The sequence below is a fragment of the Mirounga leonina genome, unplaced genomic scaffold, assembly GCF_011800145.1.
Source record: "Mirounga leonina isolate KUSES-001 unplaced genomic scaffold, KU_Mleo_1.0 Mir_170, whole genome shotgun sequence".
NCBI classification, from domain to species: domain Eukaryota; kingdom Metazoa; phylum Chordata; class Mammalia; order Carnivora; family Phocidae; genus Mirounga; species Mirounga leonina.
The window spans coordinates 26071971-26099649 of NW_023270433.1; the positions used below are offsets into that span (position 1 = coordinate 26071971).

The 27679-nt window shown below is 34.5% G+C and overlaps 1 protein-coding gene across 1 annotated transcript in view; it reads right to left on the bottom strand.

Moving 5' to 3' along the window:
- Window positions 1-317: 317 nt before the first annotated feature.
- Window positions 318-27679, bottom strand: part of TMEM38B (transmembrane protein 38B) — a 55657-nt gene continuing 28295 nt past the window's right edge. Inside the window, exons 3-6 of the mRNA XM_035016147.1 lie at window positions 23549-23733; window positions 22666-22753; window positions 18580-18697; window positions 318-2255 (exon numbers count right to left, since the gene is read on the bottom strand). Of these exons, the coding sequence (XP_034872038.1) occupies window positions 2040-2255; window positions 18580-18697; window positions 22666-22753; window positions 23549-23733 (607 nt within the window). The 3' untranslated portion in view covers window positions 318-2039. The remainder of the gene's footprint in view (window positions 2256-18579; window positions 18698-22665; window positions 22754-23548; window positions 23734-27679) is intronic.

Genomic DNA, 27679 nt, shown 5'->3' on the forward strand with positions numbered 1-27679 from the left:
GGTTAAGCGACTGCCTTCAGCTCAGGTCATGATCCTGGAGTCCCAGGATCGAGTCCCGCATCGGGCTCCCTGCTCGGCAGGGAGTCTGCTTCTCCCTCTGACCCTCCTCCCTCTCATGCTCTCTGTCTCTCATTCTGTCTGTCTCAAATAAATAAAAAAAATCTTTAAATTAATAAAGTTTGTACCAATACTCCATTTGGACAGTAATCATTGGATATATACTGTATAACAGTCAAAATGCCAGAGGAGTTCTGAACTCCTAACTCAAGAAAAATATAAAACAAAAAACATTAAAATAATGTAATACTCCACTGGTGCTAAATAACTTATTTTAATAAATTTGTCTTTAATACAAGTACAAAACAACACTCCTACCATTTCAGCTATAGTTAAACCCACACTTCAAAGCTAAATCAATAATTAGTAACATGTTAATTCTGAAAAGTCTTTAACTACAAGAGTATCAAATATAATACAAAACCCAAATGTTTAATGCTTTCTGTTACAATATTGAAAGTAAACTTCTTAGCATCCCAAGGCTATCAAAGGTCCTCGCCCCACCAAAATCTTTTTTTATTTAACAAGTAAAAATATAGTACCCTGCTGGTGTTCATATTAAAAAATTTTAAAAACAAAAAATTTCTAATTTCACTGTGATTTGAGTACTTCTATGCCATCCCCAAATGCCTTATGTACATACTCTTTGCAGGTAGGTTCATGGTCTTGGTAGAAAAAAATCATGTTAGTCACAGTATTTTAAAACTATAACTAGATTTTTAAGCTAGAAATAAAGCAAGAAAGTTTAACATTATTATCCTTTCTTCTTCTCTCTTTTTTCTCCAATAAGGACAGATTTAACATCATTCTTCATTCAAATGGACTATCGTATGAGGTTTTAGTTTATGCTTCTTCTTGGTTAGCTGGTTAATATCAAAGGCCCAAGGACAATTCTCATTAGAACCGCACATTTCCACATAAGGGTAATTAGTTTTAATTTAAAATAAAATAATATATGTAGATTAGAATATAACACAAACATATGCAAACTAGTAAGAGACATTCAAATAGAAAACTGAAAAGTACCCATTAGAAAGGGAACAACACAAGGGAAAATTTTTAAACTGAAGTGCCGAATCATTAAAGATACTATCATCACTGTATCCAGACCAGCTAAGGTAAGAATGAAGTTAAGGATATGTGAAATGCTGACAAGAAAAATTGCTTCTACAGTTAAAATGAATGTGTTTTAAGAGAGAAAAAAATAAGCTCCTAAAATGAAACTTACAAAGCAAAACATGGGCTTAGTAATTTATTAAAAATTATACCCCTAATTTTCTCTGGAGAAAAAGGAACATTATAAACAAGGGCATGAAATAGACTTCAGATCGTGACTCATACCAATACTCTGTTCTTGCTGAAAAATACTATTTAAAAAATTAAATAAAATTTCAAATATTTTCCATTTAATGTGGGTTAAAAAATACAATGTTTATATCTGAAATATAAACTAGTCATTTCTTTTCATTCACAATATAAAGTGGTTTAGGTAAGGTTTACTTTTCCCAGTGCTCAAAGTTAAATAGGAATTGTATTTCATATCTAGGAATTATAATAGTAATGTTAAGTGTAAGTTTAATTTTGCTGAACTAAAGCTCAGATTCAATTAAAAATGTGTACGGAGATATCTAAATAAAACAAAGGCTTTAATTTTTATTATTTTGCAATGATAGTAAGTTTACTCTTTCTAACATTAGGAAAAAATCTAGCCTCCTTTATCAATATAAAACTATGAAAATAATCACAACAGAATCTTTTATATATAACTTAGGAAAACAATTTCACATGATACACTCAAAACACTCAAGAATTACAATCCAGAAAGAGACAATCTCCCTGAAACAGAAAGAAGTTCTTTCTTTTTGTCACCTCCATTCCTTATATGTAATCTTTATTTCACATCATTTACATAGAAATATTTATCACAATCAGACAGGTAGATAAGAAAAAAAATTTCTGCCTTTAGAGCTCATAAAGTAAATTTACTCAGTCTTCTTAGTATGTTTCTTTTTAACAGTATCTGAAGCAACAGCTATAGGTTTTGAGGTCGATGAACCAGTACCATTAAAAGATGATTTTGTTTCACTTTTCTTTTCACATGATGAAAACTGCTGCTGCCAGCCAAACAGCATCCGACTCAATGTATCCTCAAAAGGAGCGAAAGGCACATTAGCAGTCTCTGTAATCATCATGGTTATCTGGAAAAAAAAGTTCAGTTTTGAATTGAAATACAAATGTTTCCTACTTCTCAAAACTGAGAAGAGAAGTAAATTTAAAAAGAAAGAAAGATTAAAAACACATTCTTATTTTTTACTCTTAAAAAAATTTTTTTTATTGAGGTATAATTGACACAGTTTCACATATAAAACATGATTCAATATTTGTATATACTGCAAAGCGATCATCACAATAGGTCACCATATAGTTACAAATCTTTTGTGTGATGAGCACTTTTAAAATTTACTCTTAGCAGCTTTCAAATACGCAATACACTATTATTAACTATAGTCACTATGCTGCACATTACATCCCACGACTTATAACCAGAAGTTTGTACCTTTTGAGTCCCTTTGTCCATTTCATTCCCCCAAACCCCTACCTCTGGCAGCCACCAATCTATTCCTTATATTTAGAAGTTTTGTTTTGTTTGCTCATTTGTTTTTTAGATTTCACATGTAAGTGAAATCATGTAGTATTTGCTTTTCTCTGAGTTATTTCACTTAGCATAACGTCCTCAAGATCCATCCATGTTGTTGCAAATGGCAAGATTTCATTTTTTACTGAATATTCCATTGTATAAATATATATATACACATATACACACATATATTACATCTTCTTCCTCCATTCATCCATCAACCGACACGTTGTTTCTATTATCCTGGCTATTGTAAATAATGCTGGAATGAACATGGGGGTGCATCTATCTTTTTTAATTAGTGTCTTCATTTTCTTCAAATAAATATCCATAGTGGAACTGCTAGATCATATGGTAGTTCTATTAATTTTCTGAGGAACTTCCATACTGTTTTGCATAGTGGTTGCACCAACTTACATTCCCACCAACACTGCACAGGGTTCTATTTTCTCCACATCCTCACCAACACTTGTTACTTCTTGTCTTTTTGATAACAGCCATTCTGACAGGTGTGAGGTGATATCTCTTTGTGGTTTTGATTTGCATTTCCTGATTATCAGTGATGCTGAGCATCTTTTCATGTACCTGTTGGCCATCTGTATGTCTTTGGAAAATTATCTGTTCAGAGCTATCCATTTTTTAATTGGGTTGTTCGGTTTTTTGCTATTCAGTTGTATGAGTCCTTTATGTATTCTGGATATCACCCACTTATCAGATATATGATTTGCTAATATTTTCTCCCATTCAGTAAGTTGCCCTTTCATATTGCTAACAGTTTCCTTTGCTGTGCAGTTTTTTTTTTCTTTGCTGTGCAGTTTTTTTAGTTTAATGTACTTCCACTTGTTTATTTTTGCTTCTGATTTCCTTTGCTTTAGGTGTCAGATCCAAAAAATAGCCAAGACTGATGTCAAGGAGCTTACCACCTATATTTTCTTCTAGGAGTTTTATGGTTTTGGTTCTTCAATCCATTTTGAGTTAATTTTTGTGTATAGTGTAAGATAGTGGTCCAGTTTCATCCTTTTGCATGTGGTTCTCCAGTTTTCCCTGCACCATTTATTGAAGAAACCATCCTTCCCCCATGGTATATTCTTGGCCCCTCTGTCATAAATTAATTGACTATATACGCATGGGTTTACTTCTGAGCTAAAATGCATTCCTTAATCTTTAGAAGAAGCAAACTCAGCTAGGTTCTAGAAAATCTCTGGTCTCTACAAGTTTATACTTAACCAAACAAAAGAACATAACTCATTAATAATAATAATACAAGTTACCATATTTTTGGGTGCCAAATGAGTAGTATAACCACAAAAATACAGTTAGTATTCAAAGGAAATAGGAAGATAAAATATCATCTATGGTCTATACCAAACAACCAATAACAGCTACCATTACTATGCTCTTAACACGTGGCAGAACTTTGATAAGTGTTCTATATGATCTTATCCTCTTTAAATTTAACCCAACAATTACGCCACTATTACTCTCAGCATAGAGATGTGAACCAAGACTGATAGGTTCAGTAACTTGCCCAAAGTCACAGAACTAATAAGCAATAAAGCAGTTTGGAACACCCAGATTTTGAGCTCAATCACTAAATACACTGCATTCTATCATTACCTAAAGTCAGAGACTTTCAGTAAATTGCAGAATACTACCCTTAGGAGGGACAGTAGAAAGTCTCTAATTCATCCAATTTTTCCCACATGTATATTTATATACAAAGTACCAAGACATTAAGAGGTGGAATATAAAGTGCTACCAATTCTTTATCTGGCAAACGCACAATGTTTGGAGATAATCAGATTTACTCAAAAAATTAGATTGGTACCAAAATGGATCTGAGGGGAGAATGTTAAAGACTAGAACGGTTCCAAAAAGCCCAAGAATTTCCAAAAGACAATTCCTCTAGCAGATCTAAGATAATGAATCAAATTAGAAATTTTTGGAATCAAAACTCCACAAGAGGCCCCTACCTAATCTATTTGTTTGAGGAAAATGGAATCAAGAATAAAATTCTTACTAACTGCAATGTTGTCTAGGTAGTGAGGAGTTGGGAGACAGAATAGGTGTCCATCAAGAAGAATGCCTAAGTGAAATGCATACTGTGCAACTATTAATAGTAATAGAAAAGTAATATGGAAAAATTCTTAAAAATACTGTTAGGTGAAAATGAGACAAAGAACAAGAGCTATAGTGTACTATCGTTTAGATAAATTAAAAATGCATGCACACACATTATGAATGTACAAAATGTCACAGAATTGTATACTATGAAATAGTTGATTGTTTTGTGACTTTGACCTCAATAAGAATAGACAAAATAACAAACTTTTTAAAAAATGCATGCACATGGGCTCCAAGCCAGCCATGACTAAAAAAGATGCCTTATATCAAACCCAGTCTCTCACCAAAATCAATATAAAAAAACAAATATATAAAACAACCATTAAAAAGCACTGGAGAATAACAAATCAGGCTGAACCTAATATGGCTATGATCCCTAAGAGAAAGTTAACTGAGTAAGGTGACCTCCACATTCAACTTGGCTTTTTTCTTTTAATGATATGTGTCAATTCATAGCAAACACAAGTCCCAATGGGCTAAGGAGACAAGGGCTGCAGTGTGAGAAGGCCAAAGCATCTGGGACTTGAGGGCAATACAACTCAAAGAGGAGAGAATCACAAAAAAGTAAGCCCAGAGATCCACACATAACTTGCTCTTGAGAAGTTTACCAACCCAAAACTGTGCAAGAGAGATTTCAAAAACCTAGCAGAGCAACAGTTGGAAGGCTAAAAGCTGATCAGACACTTCAGCAGCCAGCTGAAGGCTGGAGTTCAAGGCCAGCCAAAGTGGAACTGCCTAGGCATATACCTCAGGTTTAAACTGAGACCCAAAAGGGTCACATTCTAAAAGGGCAAACCCAAAACAGAACAGCATGAACAAAACCTAAAAGCAACTATCAACAGGATTAAAATAATCTGCTTGTGCATTACACCTGGCTGCCAGAAAAAAGTTGAATGTAGTCCGTGCCCTGAAAGTCCTTACAGACTGGTCAGAGACAGGCTGGTCAGAGACAGAGTAAATCAGTAATTACAGAACAGTAAAAGAGTAAATGCAGTAATGGAGGTCTGGTCACAAATATTTAAGTATGAGATACAGATTTGGAAGTCATTACCATACAAGTAAAAGGGAAAGGCATGAATATGAATGTGGTCACCTGGAGAGAGAATACAGAGTAAGAAGAATCTAAATATAATGTTAATCTACAAGTTTATGTCATTATTGGGTAAGATCTAAGAACTTCTTTATATTAAATTATTCTTTAGAATAAACAGTTACAATAAGGTGTACTAGCATAATTACCTTGATCATAGCTTGACTTCATAGACTGCCAATAACAAATAAAAGAATTCAGTTAAAAACAATGGTCCACTGTCAGGAAAACAGCAATGTCTTTTTACAAACACTAAAAGAGAAGACCGTCAGGATCTAAAGTATTTCCTGAGTACATGAACTATAGTATTTTTCAAAGTCAAGTGTTTTAATAGAATCTCCACTCCCAGTAGACTCATCACTCAGCTGAGAAGTATTGCTGGCATCAGAAATTACTGCTGAGATAGACTTATGAGGTTCAAGGACAAACTTCTGTGAATTCAGCCTCTTACCAGGTCTTGATTCAGTAAGGTAACACAAATATAATGGTGACAAATGGAATGAACCCTTATTCTTTTACAAATAAAATATAAAACTGTCTCCTTATTTAGCAAACTATTAACAGAAAAAGCATAATACCTAAATTAAATAGCACTTGACTTCAGTCTCTTGCTTAAAAAGGAAAGAAAGAAAAGAAAGTAGAAACCCTAAAGACAATCTGATATTTACAACATATCCTATAATATCCTATAATTCAGGTAAAGAAACTGTTTAAAGCTCCACCACAGTCTTTATGTAATATCTCATGTTATAGCATGTCAAAGATGCCCAGAAAAATGTGACATACAACCTAAGTTCTTTAAGGGCACAAATGGTACTTCATGTACTTTTAGATCCTCTACAGAGCCCAGCAAAGAGAGTACAATGAATAAACATAGTTTCCACCTCACATGAACAACTGAAAGAATCTATATAAACAAAATTTGCATTATTACTCTCTTTCCACCCAGAACATACTTCCTGTCTTTAAGTCCCCAGATCCAAACAATCCTTTGCAGGGCAACTCATGTGTCTACTCCATTAAGCCCTTTGGACAACCTCCAAAGAAAATCTCCTTGCCTTTGAATGATCTCCCAATGGCAAGTGGCATATTCAACCATGTTTTCTGGTCATCTATGCTTTCTTCATTGGTGATGTCACTTACTCAGGCATCAGTAATTATTAACCTGATGACTGTCAAACTAAAAATTTAAAATTTCCATTTTTATAAATGTCCTTTTCAATAAACTGGGTAAATGAATTGTTCATTTCTGATAGTATAGTCTTAGATAATTAAGTATGGAAGAATTCAATACAGAGAGACCTCTAAAAGAGGTTTTTGACATTTATCAGTGAACAAATACATATTTAAAAGCTACCACAAATACTAGACACACTGCCAGGGATGCAATGATAAATAAAACAAACCTAGTCCCTATCCTCATAAAGTTTAAAAGTAGAGTGTACATGTCTTATATTTCTCTTTCCCATATTTCTCTTCATAACATCTTAAGGACAGAGTCTGGGTCTTATTCAAAGTTTATATGCCCATATGTATCCCTCAAAGGGCCTAATAACACTGTCCCTCATTCATGTTTTCAATAATATCTGAATATACCTCTCAACAGCATTCAGCACAACTCCCCAGTCCATCCTTCCTAAAACCTTATCTTGGTTTTCCCCTTGCTTGACTAACAACTTCTTTCCAGTTTCCCATTCTGAATCTTCTTTCTCTAAGTATTAAACAATCTCATAGCTCTGTCCTCACTCTTGTCTCACTGTTTCTCTATGTAATATAACTGCCTCAAGTTAATTTATAAATTTAACACTAGCTCAATAAAAAAATACCAACAAGTTTTTTTATGGAGTTAAGACAAATTGCTATTAAAGTTCATATCAATATGAAAAAATAGCTGGAAAAATTGAAGAGAAAAACAAACATGCAAGAATATCCAAAAAAACACTGAAAATGAAAAATTCCAAGAGTGTCTGATTCTCCATAGCCTTGCAGAGAGAACACAGAGCCAGACTTTTTAAATTTTGCCAGCCAGATAAATGAGAAATGATATCTGAGTGTTATTTTAATTAATATTTCTCAAATGATGAGTGTTGCGCATCTTTTCACATGTTTGAAAGCCATCGTATCTGCTCTGTGTGAATTGTCTGTTGACAGCTTCCTTTTAATTTTTCTATCAGGTTTTTGGCCCAGTATCCCTTAATTTTTAAGAGGTTGTTATGTATTACAAATATACACCTCTGTGATATATGTTGCAAGTACTTCCATCACAGTTTGACAGCTGTATTTTTACTTTGTCCATGGTGCTTTCATCCATGCAACTTTTTAAAAAAAAGTGTTATAGAGTCAAACTTATCAAACTTTTCTTTATAGAAAAAGAATAAAGAAAGCCCAGAGTAAGTCCAAGGAAGGACATAGTATAGGCCTGAAATTAGTGAAATATCAAACAGAAAACAATGACACTAAAGGCTGGGTCTTTCCAACAAATCAATGACATTGATAAACATCTAGCAGGACAGATTTAAAAAGAGAGAGAAGATACAAATGACCAGTAGCAGGAACTAAAGTGGAGACATTACTACAAATTCCACAGACATTAAAAGGGTAACAAAGAACTGCCATGAAAAATTTCATGCCAATAAAATAAAAAATTTAAGCAAAATGGCAAATTCCTTGAAAAATACAATTTACCAAAATGAATACAAGTAAAATAGAAAATCTGAAGTCTTATATCAAACACTTAACCAAGAAATAATATCAACCCACATAAATGCTTTCAGAGAATAGAGAATCAAACACTTCTCAACTTATTTAATGAGCCAAGTGTTATGCGGATACAAAAACCAGACAAGGAAACGACAAAGAAAACTGCAAACCAATATCCTTCATGAACACACTGGAAAAAAATCTTTTCAAAATATCAGCAAATTGAATCTAGCAATATACAAAAAGGATACATCATAACCAAATGGGGCTTGTCACAGAAATGAAAGGTTGATACAACATTTTTTAAAATCAATGTAATCTACTATATTAACAGAATACAGGAGGGAAAAAACCATATGATCACCTCAACCTATACAGTACAAAGCATTTAACAAAATTCCAAACCAATTCGTGATAAAAATTCTCACCAAATTAGGAATATAAGGGAATTTCCTCAACCTGATAAAGTATACTGATAAGAACTTACAGCTCACATCATACTTAATATATGATGAATGTTTCCCCACTAAGGTTAGGAACAAGACAAAGATGTCCACTCTCACTCACCATTTCTATTCACCGTTGTACTAGAGGTCCTAGCCAGAACAATAAGGCAATAAAAAGAAATAAACAGCATCCATATTAAAAAAGAAAAAATAAAAAATTATAGACAAGATTGTATATGTAGACAATGCTAAGAAATCTACACAAAATATAACAGAATAAGTAAATTTAGAAGGGTCATAGAAAACAAGAAAAACATGCAAGAATCAACTATATATCTACATACAAGCAATGTAAACTATAGAATTGAAAATTTTTAAATTGCTATTTATAAAGGCATCCAAAAATATGAACTACTTCAGGATAAATTTAAATTTAACAAAATATATGTAAAACAATGAAAACACAAAAATTTAAGAAGACCTAAATAGAGAAATATATCATATTGATAGATTGGCAGGTTCAATATTTTTAAGATATTATTTCTCCCAAATGAATCTATGAACACAACACAATCTCAATCACAATCCTAGAAGCCGTGTTGGGGTTTTTTTGTAGAAAGTGACATCTTAATCTTAACACTTATATGAAAATGTAAAACACCTAAAACATCCAAAGAAATCTTGAGAAAGAATAAATTTGAAGTACTTACACTATTTGATTTCAAGACTCATTATAAAATTATAGTTACATAAAACAATTTGGTATTGGTTAAAGATAGACATATAAATCAATGGAACAGAACATAGTCCAGAAATAGACCCATACATATAAGGGCAACTGATACTCAACAAAGGTGCCAATATAATTCAATGAAGGAAAAGACAGTCTTTTCAACAAATAGTGCTGGAACAAACTCGTGTTCATATGGAAAAAATAAATCTGACCCTTATTTTATGCCAATCATAAAACTTAATTTGAAGTGGATCACATACCTAAATATAAAGGCAAAAATTGTAAGAGGAAAATACAGGCGAAAAATCCTCACAACCCTGGGGTATGGAAGGATTACTTACATAGTACACAAAAAGCAGGACCACAAAAGGAAAATTTCATAAATTGAACTTCATCAAAACTAAAAACCTCTCTTCTAACGACAATACTAACGAAACAAAAAAGAAAGCCACCAACTAGGAGAAAAACATTTGCAATTCATATATCTCACAAAGGATTGGTATCCTGAATATACAGAAAACTGTTACAACTCAGTAAGAAGACAAACCATCCAATTTTCAAAAATGGGCAAAGATTGGAACAAACACTGCTTAACAATAATATAAATAGCCAATAAGCACAGGAAAAGATGCTCAAATCTCTAGTTTATCAGAGAAATGCAAAACAAAAAACAAAAAACAAAAACCTACAGTGAGATACCACTACATATACAGAAAATGGCTAAAGACTGACAGTAATATTGGCAAGGATGTAGAACAACTGGAACTCTCATACACTGCTGATAGTAATGTTGATGGGTATAACCATTTTGAAAAACAGTGTGCCAGTTTTTTTAAACATTAAACATATGCTTTCCATATGACCCAGTAATTCCACTCCTAGTCACTTATCCAAGAGAAATGAAAATATATGTCCACACGAAGTACATGTGTTCATAGCAACTTTATTCATAATAACCTTATTGGAAAAATAAAAAACTAGAAACAATCCAAAATCTGTCAACAGATAACTGGATAAACAAACTGGGGTGTATAATGCTACTCAGCAATAAAAAGGAATATGCAACAGCATGGGTAAATCTCAAAAACATTACGTTGAACAGGGGCACCTGGGTGGCTCAGTTGGTTAAGCGGCCAACTCTTGATTTTGGCTAGGTCATGATCTCAGGGTCCTGGAATCGAGCCCCACGTTGGGCTCCCCACTCAGCGGGGAGTCTGCTTGTCCCTCTGCCCCTCCCCCCACTTGTGCTTGTGCTCTCTCTCTAAAATAAAATCTTAAAAAACACATTATGCTGAACAAAAGAAGCCAGACACAAAAGATACATAGTTTACGATTCCATTTATATGAAACTTGAAAAAAGATTACTCTATAGTGACAGAAACAGGGTAAGTGGTACCATGGAGCTATAAACAATAGTTGGGATTTATTGGAGTAGTACACAGGACCTTTCTGAAGTAATGGAAATATTCCATATCTTGATTATGATAATTAAGCACATACATAAATTTGTCAAAACTCATCAAAATGTAATCTTAGAATGAGTATATTTTATTGTATGAAAATTAAATTTAATAAGTTAGGTATTTAAAAATTTTTTAAAGAGCTTGTTCCTAAGTTTTTTGTAAATGTAACAGCCCTTTGAAGTTATCCTTTGTATTTCTGGAAAATGTACCATCAATCAGTCAGATTAACTTTCTGTATAAGATCTTTGAGTCCAATTTTTCAGATCTGAGACTCTTAATAAAAGACCACATAAAATAATAAGAAGAAATCAGAGTACACGAAAGAATAAGTCGGTGGCTTGGGTATTAGAGGGATCTAAAAGAAAAAATGCTACTTTGTTAAAACATTTTTAAAAAGAGATACTGATGAAGTCGGGCTCTGTACCACACACTGGGAGACTGCTTGCTGTAGGTTATACCTAGAAAAGGAATTAACAGGTCACAAGATATGTGACTCTTCAACTTTGTCAAATATTGCCAAACTGCTTTCCCAAGCTATTTCTATTTATACTCTCTCCAAATCCCTTTAAATAGTTTGTATGCTTTGTCTTCAATTCCTCTTATTTACCTCAGTCTATTATAATCATTTTTCTATTCTCTACCAGTCCACTGAAACTGCTTTTACTAAGGTCACCAAATACCTCTTCATTTCAAAGTCCAACAGCCTCTTTTCAGTTTTAATCACTCTAAACCACTCAAGTCTCCCTGTATTTTATTTCACAATAACACTATTTCACCATAACTCCTTATACCAAGGAGCCAAAAGATAATCCATGCTTCTCAAACTTTTCTCAAATAATCTCTGATGAAAGAAAGGGAACTTGGCAGAGCTCAAAACAAAGGCATGCCAAATATAAAATGTCATATTTTATCTTATCTTAAAAAAATGTGAATTTTGAATTCTATCCCATAATATATCCCTGTTTAACTTAAAAATGTTTATAATAATTAACAATGAGATCAACCAATAGTACATAATACATCACACTTATAATGTGACTTTGTACAGCTAGAGCCAAAAAAGAGCCATACACCCCTTAGGGTATGTGTAACTCTAGGTTAAGAAACATAAATGACTTGCTCAAAATCGTGAAGCCTGGATTTCACATTCTCACTCCAAAGCCCGTGTGCTTTTCTTTATACCAACAGTCTTAGTCGGCACCTATTTCTTTCCTCTGAGACTTGGATTTTAACCATCATAAATGACTTGTGAGAGCTGGAAAAGTAGTGAGTCCTCCTTGAATGAAACTAGGATTCTACAAGGGCTGAACATCACTGAATGTTCAGTTGCTTGGGCTATGGAAGAAAGGAAGAAAGGAAAGGAAGATAAGAGGGAGGAAAAGAGACAAGAAGAGAAGGAGGGAGAAGTTTAACACACTTCTCTCAGGAAGAAACAAAATTAATAGATCAGACATAGAAAAATTAGTAACTATATATTTGAAACATAATGAGCAAGCATATGTATAGATATATGCAGACTCCTTATGCCTCCAAAATAAAGAATATACTTACTTTTCATATATACAAGTAATTATAAAATCTAATCAATACTTGTATAGAAATGAAGTCTCAACAAACACCAGAGAATAACAGACCACATATACTGTCTATAATGCAGTTAAAGAAAAGTTTTTAAAAGTTTAAAAGATTTTTTTAATGTCTGAAATTTTAAAACATACTCTTAAACATTTTTTATCAAAGAAATTTTAAGTTAAAAGGAATTTAAACTGGGGTGCCTGAGTGATGCAGTCAGTTAAGCGTCTGACTCTCGGTTTTGGTTCAGGTCATGATCTCAGGATCCTGGAAGTGAGCCCTGCATCCAGCTCCCCACTCAGCGAGGAGTCTGCTGAAGTTTCTCTCTCCCTCTCCCTCTGCCCCTCCCTGCACTCGCTTGCATGCTCTTTCTCTCTCTAAAATGAATGGCTAAATCTTAAAAAAAAGAGGAATTTAAACTGAATGACAGTAAAAGCATATACATGAAAACATGTGACCTGAGACACAACAATGTAAAACAGTATGATTGAGAAAAACAACAAAACCAAAAGTTGGTCCTCTGAAAAGATTGATAATACACAAAAACCTCTGACAAGACTGATCAAGTAAGATCCTTGACTATAGAATAACTAGTTCTAGACTCCAGGCATAAAAACCATAAACTTGACCAAAAAAAGAAGTAACTACTTTTGGGCACTGACAACAGAGAGTGTAAGACTGATCATAAGAAGAGAGTAACTGATAAAGTGATTCCCACATGTACCCTCACTTCTGTCTCAGGACAATTTCTCAAACAGAAAGCTAGAACTTGAAATTGAGGTGCCAGAGACTGAGGTCAGTGAAGCTAAATGGACTTGAATCTGCAGGGCAGGGTATCAAATAGGAGGAAACTGAGTAGGCACAGGGAGCAGGGGAGGAGACTCCAGATATCTATATGAGATGGTGCCACAAGTCCTTGGCTTAGGGCTAGCCTGCACATGTCAAGAGAGAGACCTCCTGTGGCTTACCACAGAGTGGCTGCTAGTGGGTTGAGATATCAAAAGAGATACTACAGATTGAGCAATGGTAGGGGCATTTACTTTCTGTTTCTCTTACAGAACTCAATTTTTATACTTGTATTATAGCTTTCTATGTACTTGTTTTACTTTTGGGCAGTTATTCTCTTTGAAAAGACAAATCATATTTATTAGCATCTCTGTATACGCCAAAACACTAGATTATTATCCAAAACAAAGAGACAATGCACATTTCCTGACTATATACATAATACAGGAAAATAGCAAAGTAAAGAAAAATAAATAAAATAATTACTGCCAAATTTTTCCCTATATATTCTGTCAATATAAAAAAATCCGTTTTTCATATCTAAGAAATGAAAAACTATAGTAGCTACTCAGAAACAAATGACAAGCCATTTAAAAATTAATATAAATCTAAATGGAATTTAGGCAAAAAATATGGGTTAAAATGCACATTCTATTTGGAAGTTGGTGGAAAATAAGGAAAATGCTGGGAAATATTATGAGACAAGTTCAATACTCTATGTTATTATGCAATATGGTGTTTAAGTTTAGGTATTATAATAAAGAACTATATGTCCAGCAAATACTGTAAGAAAAACTCTTTTTTATTAATTAGGTCTTCAACAAAAACTGATCCTTGTAATTAAAAAATTCAAGATACTGGTCCTACTTATTCTTACTAATAAACCCACAACACACGTTCATTTTTTTTAAAGATTAAAGTTAGAAAATCTCAGAAATTATACATCTCCCAACACTCCTTCATGATGAAAACACTCAACAAACTAGAAGGGATCTAACTAACTTCCTCAATCTGATAAAGGGCATCAATGAAAGCGCCACAGTTAATATCATACTTAATAGTGAAAGACTAAATGACTTCTCCCGAAGATCCAGGAAAAAAACAAGGATGTTTGTTCTATTTCTATTTAACACTGTATTAGATTGTTTAGCCAGGGCAATTGCACAAGAAAATTAGATAGAAAACATGTAGATTGGAAAGAAAGAAGTAGGGGCACCTGGGTGGCTCAGTTGGTTAGGTGGCCAACTCTTGATTTTGGCTCGGGTCATGAACTCAAGGTTCTGGGATCAAGCCCTGCGTCGGGCTCTGTGTTCAGCAGGGAGCCTGCTTGAGGATTCTCTCTCTCCCTCTCCTCTTCCCTCTGCCTCTCTCTCTCAAATAAATAAGTCTTAAAAAAAAAAAAAAGTAAAACCATCTCTATTTGAGGTTGACATGATTTTTTTTTTTTTAAAGATTTTATTTATTTATTTGAGAGAGAGAATGAGAGGGGGGAGGGTCAGAGAGAGAGGCAGACTCCCTGCTGAGCAGGGAGCCCGACATGGGACTCGATCCCGGGACTCCAGGATCATGACCTGAGCCGAAGGCAGTCGCTTAACCAACTGAGCCACCCAGGCGCCCGAGGTTGACGTGATTTTAAATACATAAAATCCTAAGGAATCCACACCAAAAAAATCCACGACAACCTATTAGAGCTAACAAGTTTATTAGCAAGGTTACAGGATACAAGATCAAAAATCAATTTTATTTCTACACATTTACAATGTATACAACCTGGAAATAAAACAAAAAAGCAATTACATTTACTACTTCATCAAATAGAAATAGGAAGAAATTTAACAAAAGGAGTATACAACTCGTACACTGAAAACATCATGAAAAAATATTTTAAAAGACCTAATAAATGGAAAGACATCTGTCTTGACAGAGTGATAGCCTTAAAAGTGTTAGGGTGATAATACTCCCAAACCTATTTGCAGATTCAATACAATCTCTAAGAAAATATGAGCTGGCCTCATTTGCAGAAATTGTGAAGTTAAACCTAAAATTTATATGGAAATGCAAGTGACCCAGAATGGTCAAAACAATCCTTAGAAAGGACAAATTCAGAGGATTCGCACTTCTCAATTTCAAAACTAACTACAAAGCTGAAATAATTAAGACAGTGTGGTACTAGCAGAATGATAATATCCTCACATTTACAGTTGATTTTCAGCAAGGTTGCCAAGACAATTCAATGAGGGAAAGAATAGTCTTTTCAACACATAATACTAATGACTAGATATCCACAGAATCTACAAGAATGTAAAAATACATATCCACACAGAATGTAAAAGAATGAAGTTGAACTGAATCCTCCCTCATACCATACCCAAAAATTAACTCAAAATAGATCATAGAGCTAAATATTAGAGCTAAAACTATAAAACTAGTACAAGAAAACATAGAGGTAATCTAATTTTAACCTTAGATTTAGCAATAGTTTCTTAGATATGACACCAAAAGCATATACAACAAAAGAGAAAATAGGTAAATTGGACTTCATCAAAATTTTAGAAATCAGTGCTTCTAAAAACATTACCAAGAAAGTGAAAGACAATCCACAGAATGGGAAAAAATATCTGCAAATCAGATATATGAGGAATTCTTACAACTCAACATTAAAGAGACAAATGAAACAATTAAAAATGGGCAAGTGATCTAAAGAGACATTTTTTCCAAAGAAGATCTACAAACAAGCACATGAAAAGCTGCTAAACATCATCAGTCATCAGGGAAATCTAAATAAAAATCACAATAAGATGCCACTTCACACCCACTAGGATGGCTCTAATAAAAAAGACAAGCAGTGATGATGGTATGAGAAATGAGAATTTTCATACACTGTTGGTGGGAATGTAAAATGATGAAACCACCATGGAGAACAGTCTATTAGTTCCCCAAAGGCTAAACACAGAATTACTATATTATCTAGTCCATTTCTATATGACATACCCCAAAGAAATGAAATACATATCCACACCAAAAAAGTACAATAATGCTCATAGTTCATTATTCCTACTAACCAAAAAATAAAACCCAAATATCCATCAAATGATGGATAAACAAAATGTGGTATATCCATATGATGGACTATTATTTGGCAATAAAAAAGGAATAATATACTGATACATACTACAATATGGATGAACCTCAAAAACATTACACTAAATAAAGAAACTAGTCATAAGGCCACATATTTATGATACCAATTACATGAAATGTCAGAATAGGCAAATTTATAGAGACAAAAACACTAGAGAATAGAACAGTGGTTGCCTACAGTTGGAGGGCCTGAGGAAAAATGTGAAGACTGCTAATGGGCATGATAATTTTTTCTGGAGTACTGAAAATGTTTTAATATTGATTATGGTGACAGCCACACAATTCTGTGACTACACAAAAACAAAACAAAACACTGAAATGTACACTTAAACGGATGAATTGTATGGTATGTAACATATATCTCAATAAGCTGTTACAAAAAAATATATACAGCTCAAAACGTGAGGACTGGAAGGTAAGGACACATATGAAGAGACTGCCTCAGATACCTGAAGTACTTGAATTACAGCCACAGATCAGCTCCACTGCAGAGACTACTGAAACAAAAGTAAATGATCCCTATAGCAACTTGGCTCTTTCTAAGATATAAATTTATATAATATATATGGTTTTCCTTTTAAGAATTTCATAGGTAAGTTTTTTTTTTTTTAAAGATTTTATTTATTTATTTGACAGAGACAGACACAGTGAGAGAGGGAACACAAGCAGTGGGAGTGAGAGAGGGAGAAGCAGGCTTCCTGCGGAGCATGGAGCCCGATATGGGGCTTGATCTCAGGACCCCGGGATCATGACCCCAGCTGAAGGCAGATGCTTAACGACTGAGCCACCCAGGCGCCCCCATAGGTAAGTTTTTAACCAAAAATACCTAGGCTAAGACAGAATTAGCTATACAATTCCTCTACACTTAAATAATAATCTTATTTTAAAACCAACTGTCTACTTTTGAATAGGGAACAATATCTAATAATGGTTAATAACAACAATAATCAGGGCACCTGGGTGGCTCAGTTGGTTAAGTGACTGCCTTCGGCTCAGGTCATGATCCTGGAGTCCCGGGATCGAGTCCCGCATCAGGCTCCCTGCTCAGCAGGGAGTCTGCTTCTCCCTCTGACCCTCTTCCCTCTCGTGCTCTCTCTCATTCTCTCTCTCTCAAATAAATAAATAAAATCTTTAAAAAAAAAAAAAAGAATAACAATAATCAGAATTAGCCTCGTGGTCCAAATAAAATTCGTAAGATGTGTCACAGTGATAGAAGGATATGCACCATCCCCAAATCCTTCCAACAATCACACAATGAAGACGAGGAAATCAGGATTCAGAGACATTAAGTGACTTGCCTACTCAGGAATTAAATAGCAAAGCTAGGATTTGCACTTAAGACTGCCTGTCGACAAAACCTGTGATCTTACACCACACTATCTCCTATCTTCAAGATACAATAAAGCTTCCAACAAGGCAATTATAATACAAGAGACTAAGCACAAGTATGACCTACTAGAAAAATTTTGTAATGTTAAAGCTTAAAGGAACCTCAGAGAACACCTACCACAAGTACCTAATTTTACAAATGAGACAACGCTGTCTGCAGTCTCTGATCAGCTATAGCTATTTCCACTACTCTCTGGCATCCGATATACTATTAGACTATCTGTAAATCTTTCCTGATAGCCTCGAAATAAGTCAAATGAGGAATCAAACAAGAGCTCTGTTTCAGAAAGTCATGGATGTGCTGAATAAACAATCCCAAAATTTACTTTTTTAGACTGTAATAAGAATAAAAAATAAATGTTCCTGTTACCTGCCAAGTATGCAGAATTCTGATCATACAGAATTTATAATACTGATTTACAGCTACTTTGAATTCTTACCTTTGTGGCCACAAGAAACATGGTATAAAGGAACATAAGGTTATGCCTTGATACTGCCAGATGCTTCATGTGCTGGAAAGTGAAGATAACTGACCCCAGTAGGGTTACCTTGGCAGGGCTGAAAATAAAACACATTTTAAGTCAGTAAGTAATAAACATGATCCATCTCTAATTTCTCAAAGAATACTCTGGAAAATATTAATTTAATGAGTTATTAATAGACAAAAATAAGTTAATGTAAACATACTTACAAAGTTTTAGAAGTGCTAAGTTATATAAAGTGTAATTTCACTCTGATAAAATACCAGAGATCTTAGAATGTTCATACATATATTGTGACTCTCTGATAAAGTTCATTTCTATATACAGTATTTCTGAAACACATCTGACCATATAATACTTTTTCACAAAGATTTGAAAGTCCCATGTTCCACAGTATGACTTGGAAAAAGATTAGTCATTATAGGACAAAACAAGCTCCTTCAGTCAGGTGGGAAAAGGAAAAGAAAGCCCTGATTTATAGTATTTTCCCATTTCCATGGTGTAAATACTCCCATCACAGTAAATTTCAGGGTGCTATGAAGAACAGAGAAGAGACAGATGCGCACAATCAGCTCCCATGTAACAGTAGGAGCCGGATCCAACACATTACTTTGCTAAGCCCAACACAGAATATTAGTGTTTGCTAGTATCTTAACAAATTAAGTCTGAAATTTTAACATCTACAGTAAGATGGTAATCTACAAAAAGCATTACTTTCATATTATATATTTGCCACATATTTAAAGTATATCTTAGTAACAGATCATTATCTAGCTTTGTGCTTACAACTGCAGAAAGATAAATGATAAACTCTTAGAATGCCACACTGCAAAATATGACAAATTTCATTTCATGAAAAATTACCTATTTATTTATTATAAGCTGAGGACTGAGTTCAAAACAGGATTAGGTTTGGGCACCAGGGGTTTAGACCTTGCATAACAGCTGACTGGGTAGCACTCATGTTTTGGAACAATGGTCTCTAAAACTTTTTAACTGTGAATCTTTATTGGTACCCAAAAAGGAAAAAGTGTTTTAAGACACTAATATGTGTTTATCAATTAATTTATAAGTTACATATACATACAACTGTATTATAAAATGTACACCAAATTGACATTTTTAAAGGATGAGATCAAAAGAAAAAGGAATTAGGTTTATCTTTTTTTTTTCCTTAAGATTTTATTTATTTATTTGACAGAGAGAGAGACAGCGAGAGAGGGAACACAAGCTGGGGGAGTGGGAGAGGGAGAAGCAGGCTTCCCGCCAAGTAGGGAGCCCAACACAGGACCCGATCCCAGGACCCCGGGATCATGACCTGAGCCGAAGGCAGTCGCTTAACCAACTGAGCCACACAGGCGCCCCAGGAATTAGGTTTATCTTAACCTCATTTTGCTATTCTTGGTTTCTAACAGTTTGGGTTCTGTACCACAGTACCTCATTATGGATTCTTCTTAGCATATGCTCTGAGGGATTGCATTTCCTTCGAGCATAAATTCAGAGGCACTGAATCTGAAAAGCAAGGATTCTGCAGACAATAAAATGGGACAGGGAATTGAAGGGCTGAGATTTAGTCAATGAGACTGGTTTGGAAGATCAGGATGCATTTAGAAAATATTCTTACATTAGTTTCCTATGAAATTAGAAAATGAGCTTATCTGCATCCAAAATACAATAGTAGAATAGGTATATGGTAATAGAGACACTTCATTCCAAAAGGGAGAAAACAAAAGGAAAAGAAGAAAGAGGTCACTGGTCCTATGCGATTTCTAAATCCAGCAGGGCAAATTCCATTAGGTTTCAAGGTTTCAAGGCTTGGGAATAATCCTCTGTGACATTAGGCTCCATCCTCTGAGTCCACAGCTCCAGCTTCTGCACTCATGGCTCTGGCCTTTGCACCTGGACTCCAACCTGTGGGCCTGGCCTCAGACCTCTAGGCCCATGGCTTCAGACCAAAATCCATTTTTCCTTTTCTTTGAAGGGTAACACATGTTTGCAGCTGAGCAGTTTTATCAGCCTGTTTCCTGCCTATAGATTTCTGGGAGTCTGACAGCCTCCTTTTATTTCACCTTCTCTCTGTCCCTTTTAGTGCAAGCTGGCAGTGTTTCTACTGATAGAACATTTTCAAAAACCTTGTGGGTCTCCAGCATATGACACAGGGATCCATGACATTAGTTAAGATGGTCCTCCACATATCTTTTCTGGATAATCTCATGTCTATTCCTGGCTTGTGCTGTGATGGCTGAATGGATCCATGAGTCACACACCTTATTTCTTTAACACTAGCAAAAGTTTTCCAGCCGCACCCTTTACCTTTAATCCTTACCTTTAGAGTAAGACTTAGAAAGTCTCCACAACAGAGTTTCCTAAAAATGTATCTCCTAATTTAATCATCTTTTGCAATCTGGATAGGCTGAGAATTTTCCAAATCATCATCTTGGTTTCTTTGTCCAGCAGTTATTCCCTCAATTCAACTTTTCCTCTCTCACTTTACTAAAAGCAGCAAGGAGAAACAAGTCCAGACCTTTAACACTGCTTTAAAATCTCCTCAGCTAATACCCAAGTTCACTGCTCACAAATTATGCTTTCCATGTAACTGTAGCACACAACTCAAGTTTTCTCCCACTATATAACTATATCACATCTCCAATTGCCAGTATCATGCTCCTCATTTTCTTCTGAGACCTCACCGGCACCTCTAACATTCATAGTTCTACCAACATTGTGTTTATGACAATATATGTATTTTCTAAGACCATATAGGCTTTCTCTACTATGCAAAAGTATTTGGTAATAAATAAATGAAAATTTCTGTATATACACACATACACAAAATATCATAATGAACCAGTGATCAATCTCATCTGACCAACTTTCATTCATTTAATATTTATTGAGTGTCTACTACTTGGTAGATTTGTTCAAGGATACAAGCAAAAGAGAGAATAGTAAGAAATGAAGTCAAAGCAAATAGGGTGTGGAAGTAAGGCAGATCTTGGAGGGTTTACAGACCATCTGGGAGTCATTCCAAGGTTTTGAACAAAGGAGAAACAATTTGATTTGGTTATAACAGCCCAAGAAATGTTTTATGAAAGACATTTCAAGGCATATGCTCAAAATGAGAAAAATTTCCCTTGAATCTCATTAATGCCTTATTTATAACTTATCAATCAAAACCTAGTTTGTTCTATTCCTAAACTACCTCATTCACACTTTAAGGGGTACTTTCCAAGTTAAATATCCTAGAATTTGTTGCTTCACACAAACATACACTTCATCATATAGACTGCTTCTCAACTTCATTTTTAATCTATTCTAATGAGCTTATTTTCACATGGAGTCTTTCCTCAGCTTGCTTACTATGGCCACTATTCCTTAAGTCTTTTCCTTCTTGAACTGTGGAAATAGTAACTACATCTCTCTATTTCATTCTCAGGAGCATCAGGGATACATCTGTGAACTTATTTAAGAATGAGTAAGTGTCTTTAGATAACATTTAATGATCAGATTCTCTTAAATGGATGCAAAAGGTAGTCTGCACCCTACAATCATAGAGTGGTTTATTTCCTCTAATCTTCTCTTATTTTTATGTGTAATTAAGCTCAACTCTCATTTTTAAAGCAACAAGGCATTATAACGGACTGATTTGTTCCCATAAGCTTAACATTTTACTACTATGTGAATCTGAAATCTGAGTAATGTTGTAGTCATTAATGAAAATGCCAAGAACCTGCAACTGATTCACTTACATCCAGGGAAGTGTGTTCCTATGTAGTTTTCTCTCCATAAATAAACACTCTTCCCACAATTCTTTAACAATCCAGGAGCTTTGGTTTGGTTTATTTTCTAAGGGGAGGAACCCACAGAGAAAAGAATCATATATTAAAAACTACATTTGAGAGAACAGACTTTTTGAAAGAGTAACTCTCCTGATTCTTGTCCCATTATCATGACTATTTTTTCAGCTCCATTGCATCCATATTTAGAAATCTGGTAAGATCTAAGAATAAAAAGCTGGTCTCAGTATAGTTTACACCAACTCACTAGGACATCTTCAGCCATTCATCAGCTTCTGGTTTCCAACCTCCTTTTACCAACTGCTCAAAATTCGTGATAACAGTACCACCTGCCCCTAAAATAAAATGAAACAAGAATATTTAGCCAAATTTTATGGAGAAAATATTTGAAACAACCCAAGAAGATCCCCAAAATATAACTTTGAGGAGGAAGAAAAAAAGTTTTCTTGTACATTTATGGTACTGAGACAATTGTAATTCCTCCCTTTTCATCAGTGTTGCCAACTGTCTATGGTACCATAATTATGGTTAAGGAGCCTCAAGCACAGAGATGTTCCTAAAGGCTTATTTCAGGCCTGAAAAATAAAAATTTCTGTTTTATCATTTCATTCCCTGATACTAGTTTTAGATGCAGTACAATACAACAAGAGATTAGAGAAATTTGTTCAATTTCTACATACAAAAAAATTCAACAATAAAGGTAAGTGATATAGAGTAAAGATGAACCCATAATCAATCATATTTACTACTTCTAGTTATCTAGGGTGAAAAAAAACAAAAAAAAGAGCAATTTTTAATATAATCTTTTTATATAATTTCTTAAGTTAACTTGTTTTATTTATGGTGGCACTGTACCTTAATTAACCATGAACCCCTCTGGTTCTGAGCTACTAATCAAATCAATCAGAAGATTTTATACTCTAAGGTAGTCAGGCTCAAAACAATGGCTGATGACGAGTACTAGTGAAAGTGCTAGTTATGAATTAACTTTACTAGCCAAGAGAAGACTTCCTTCTTCCAAAAATACTGTTACCGAAGTATGCGATCCCCATTAATGTAACTAGACAATCATTCAGTAGCAGTTGTATATCAATAACAGAATATTTACAAACACATAACGTTAATATTACCTCGAGCCCATCCAATAGCTATCATGACTATCCAGCCATTTTTGTAATAGCTATTAGCATGTGTGACTCCACCTACTATTTTCCAAGTTCTGGTCACTTCTTTCATTCCCGCTGCCAAGAGTTGAACAGGTAGGAAAGAATAGCCCTGGGAAACTAGGTCACATGGGCAAAAAAATACAATATACCTGAAATTAAAATTTAAATATTTTAACATATAAAGTATATTTATAATAAAAATATCTTAATATTTTATAAAATGTTAAATATATTAAGTATAATGTGTGTTAATATAAATTATTTAATGAATATTTAATATACACTCAATTTAGTTGAGTTAGCTTAGATTTTTAAACAATTAAATCACAAGAACAGCAATAAAAAGAAATAAAAACCCAGCATATTGGCAAAAACAATTTGGCAAAGCACAACAAACTGAATTATCCATATAAACCAAGAATTTGACTTCAAGAAGACCAGAGATTGGGTAGTCAATTTTTCTAAATCACAGGAGGCATATATAATAACCTGCCCAAAAGACATGATCAAAGGGGAATTTCATCTTGTTTGGACTTCTGAATACTCTATATATGAGGAAAGTGTTTACTGAGTTCCTAATTTGTGCCTATACTCTTCTAGAAGGTAAGTGCTGAATCCACTAACTAAATAAGGCAAATGTATAATCACTTCTAGGATAGGGACTTCTCTAACTGGAGTGTGTTTGTCCTCTGGGAAAAGGAATTAGAGAAGAGTCCTCAGTAGCTGAGAAGGGCTTCAACCCTATTAACATCTTTACCTGTGCCCTTTTGTGCAGCACAGAAACTAGGACCTATACAAAAAAAGATCACAACTCTCAAGGAGACGGATTTGTGTTGAGGAAAAATATTTTTACATACAGGTAAAAGAATATGAAAATTGTTCTCTAATTAAATTGTGATACTAGTTTAAGAATAACTCACTCCTCCTCGGGTAAATTATTTTTTGAAGCTTTATTTTTTCTAAGCACCTGTTCAAACAGTTTACCAATAGCATTAACTGGAAAACACACTAGTTTTTTTTTTTCCTCCCATTTCTAAAATACTCTGGCAGACAATTTCATGCTTAAACAGAACATAATCTTCTTTCTAATGTAGTGATATAGAATACACCACATGAAAGAAGTATTATATGGTCTTCCAAAAGAACTGCAATTCATGATTCATCAAGTCAGAATTCCCAAAAGTATTCATGCAATATGAAATTTGTTAAAATACTACTTCAGAGATCCAATGCAAGCTGCAATGGTTTGTTCAGGCTGAAGCACCCTTTCTTCATCTCCACTCACCAATTCCTTCCTATTCTTCAAAGTCCCACTCAAATACTACCAGGTACATCTCACTTTGGGAGTTTCATTTTAATATTCTCAGTTCAGACTAAATTTTGATGGCTCTGTACAACTAAAACAATCAATTCTTATGCCTCAACAGATCTCTTTACATATTTTTCTCTATAACATATAAAGAGTGTAAAGCTCATAATAAATTATAATAGTCCTTAGATGGCAGTAATCATTCATTTTGTTATCCCCTCACCTAAAACTCAGCATGATGAAAAGTAGCTCTGAATTAAATAACTATTAGCAGTTAATGAAGAGACAAATATATCAAATCAAAGGATCAGCTGATAATTAAAGAGTTTGAGAGAATGGAATAAATTATCTGAGAGTAATAAAAAGCATTTTGAAAACAACTCATATCATTTAAAAGTATTACATGTTCATATATTTTGAGAGCCTCTATACACCTCTCTCTTTAAATATAGAATAAGAAAGTCGATTAAGGATTGGGGGGAAAAGTTACACTTAAAATAAGCAATTTTTAAAAATATTTTTAAATATAATAAAAATACTTCGGTATCCACCACAGATCAGATTAAGAAAGGGGAATGAGGTTTCCCTTTAGCAGTAATAAGTGCTCAAAAGTAAAATACTCGGGGCGCCTGGGTGGCTCAGTCATTAAGCATCTGCCTTCAGCTCGAGTCATGATCCCAGGGTCCTGGGTTCGAGCCCTGCATTGGGCTCCCTGCTCCGTGGGAAGCCTGCTTCTCCCTCTCCCACTTCCCCTGCTTGTGTTCCCTCTCTCACTGTGTCTTTCTCTGTCAAATAAATAAAATCTTAAAAAAGTAAAATACTCAAACAACAAAAACTAAAAGAATACAGTATTATGATCCCATTTTCATTCTCTACGCCAAGACTATCTTTAACATTAGTTAAAAACCTAAACTATTAGCAACTCGGGACTATTTATTTTTTAAGATTTTATTTATGTATTTGACAGAGAGACACAGCGAGAGAGGGAACACAAGCAGGGGGAGTGGGAGAGAAAGAAGCAGGCTTCCCGCTGAGCAGGGAGCCTGATGTGGGGCTCAATCCCAGGACCCTGGGATCATGACCTGAGCCGAAGACAGATGCTTAAACGACTGAGCCACCCAGGCGCCCCAGCAACTTGGACTTTCTAAATTCAACTATGTGACATTATGGCATATGGTCTAAAATCTGTTTATTGCTATTTTTAAATAAACAAGTCTTTATTTTATTTAATCAGATATTGCTAAAGTATACCTACAATAAGCTAACATTTTAATAATTTATTTTTATTTATTTATTTATTTGACAGAGAGATAGAGAGCACAAGTAGGTAGAGAGGAAGGCAGAGAGAGAGAGAGAGAGAGAAGCAGGCTCTCTGCTGAGCAGGGAGCCTGATGCGGGACTCGATCCCAGGACCCTGGGATCATGACCTGAGCCGAAGGCAGCCGCTTAACCAACTGAGCCACCCAGGTGCCCCTAAGCTAACATTTTAAACAGAAAGCAGCTCTCATTTCAAGTGTTAAATAGCCACAGGGCAAAAAAAAACAATTGTTTATTGTTCTCAGTAGATTCACAAGTAAACATATCAGACCAATGGTTCCCTAAACAGCCATTCTTGCTCTATAATGTAAGCTAGCTTTTTAAAATTCCCTTAATGAATCACTCAACCAACACTCATTAAGCAATCACCATGTCCCTCCTTTTATAAAGATTATATTTTACCTCTTACTAACGTCACATCTAGGGCAACTTTAACTTGTAAAGTGTCTTTAAGAAAACATATTGGAGGGGCGGCTGGGTGGCTCAGTTGTTAATTGTCTGCCTTTGGCTCGTGTCATGATCCTGGGGTCCTGGGATGGATCCCCGCGTCGGGCTCCCTGCTTGGCAGGAGGCCTGCTTCTCCCTCTCCCACTCCCCCTGCTTGTGCTCCCTCTCTTGCTGTGTCTCTCTCTGTCAAATAAATAAATAAAATCTTAAAAAAAAAAAAAAAAAAGAAAACATATTGGAAAAGAAGAAATGGAATATATCAGCCAAAAAATAGAATGAGAAGGCAAATGATTTCTCATACATTTTTAAGTCACATAAATTAAAAGAGAGAAAAAAATAGCAAAGAATAGTTCAAAATAATAGAAGTTAGTCTAAAATAGGATACAAACAAGATACCAAGCCACTGACAAATGAAAGCTAAACCAGTTTAAGTAGGAAAGATGAAAGTAGAATTTAGGTTAATACCAAGAGCTGAGCAGAGAGAAGCTTCCCACGGTTAGTCAGAGAACCCTTGTTTTCACTCTATTATTAATTCTACTCCTCTGACTACAAAAGACAGTATTACTTAACTAAGCCAAAACAGAATGACAAATTAAATACAGTTCATATTGGTCCAATATGACAGCTTTGCTCTTATTACTCTAACAAATTAATAAGTTTATGTATTTTATGTATGCTTTGAAAAAGACTGCTGGAGGATGACAGACCTGTAAAACTATACCCTTTCTGGTATTTTTCCTCAAAGCAATAGTCTCGATTACGCAAATGTGCAATATTTAATAGCTGATACTTGTAAGTTTAAGGAAACCAAACTGGGGCACAAAACCCACTACATAGAAAAATTACAAAACATTAATTTCCCCAGGAACAGTTTTCAAAAAGAAAAAAACTATGAAGGTATAACACTGTCCTCCAAACAATACTATATACACACCAGCTACTGTTTCCCGTTGCCAGTAGATGGTGCTAATATCCACATGTGAGCACTATGAGCTAGTGTACTAAATAAAAATGGCCTTTCA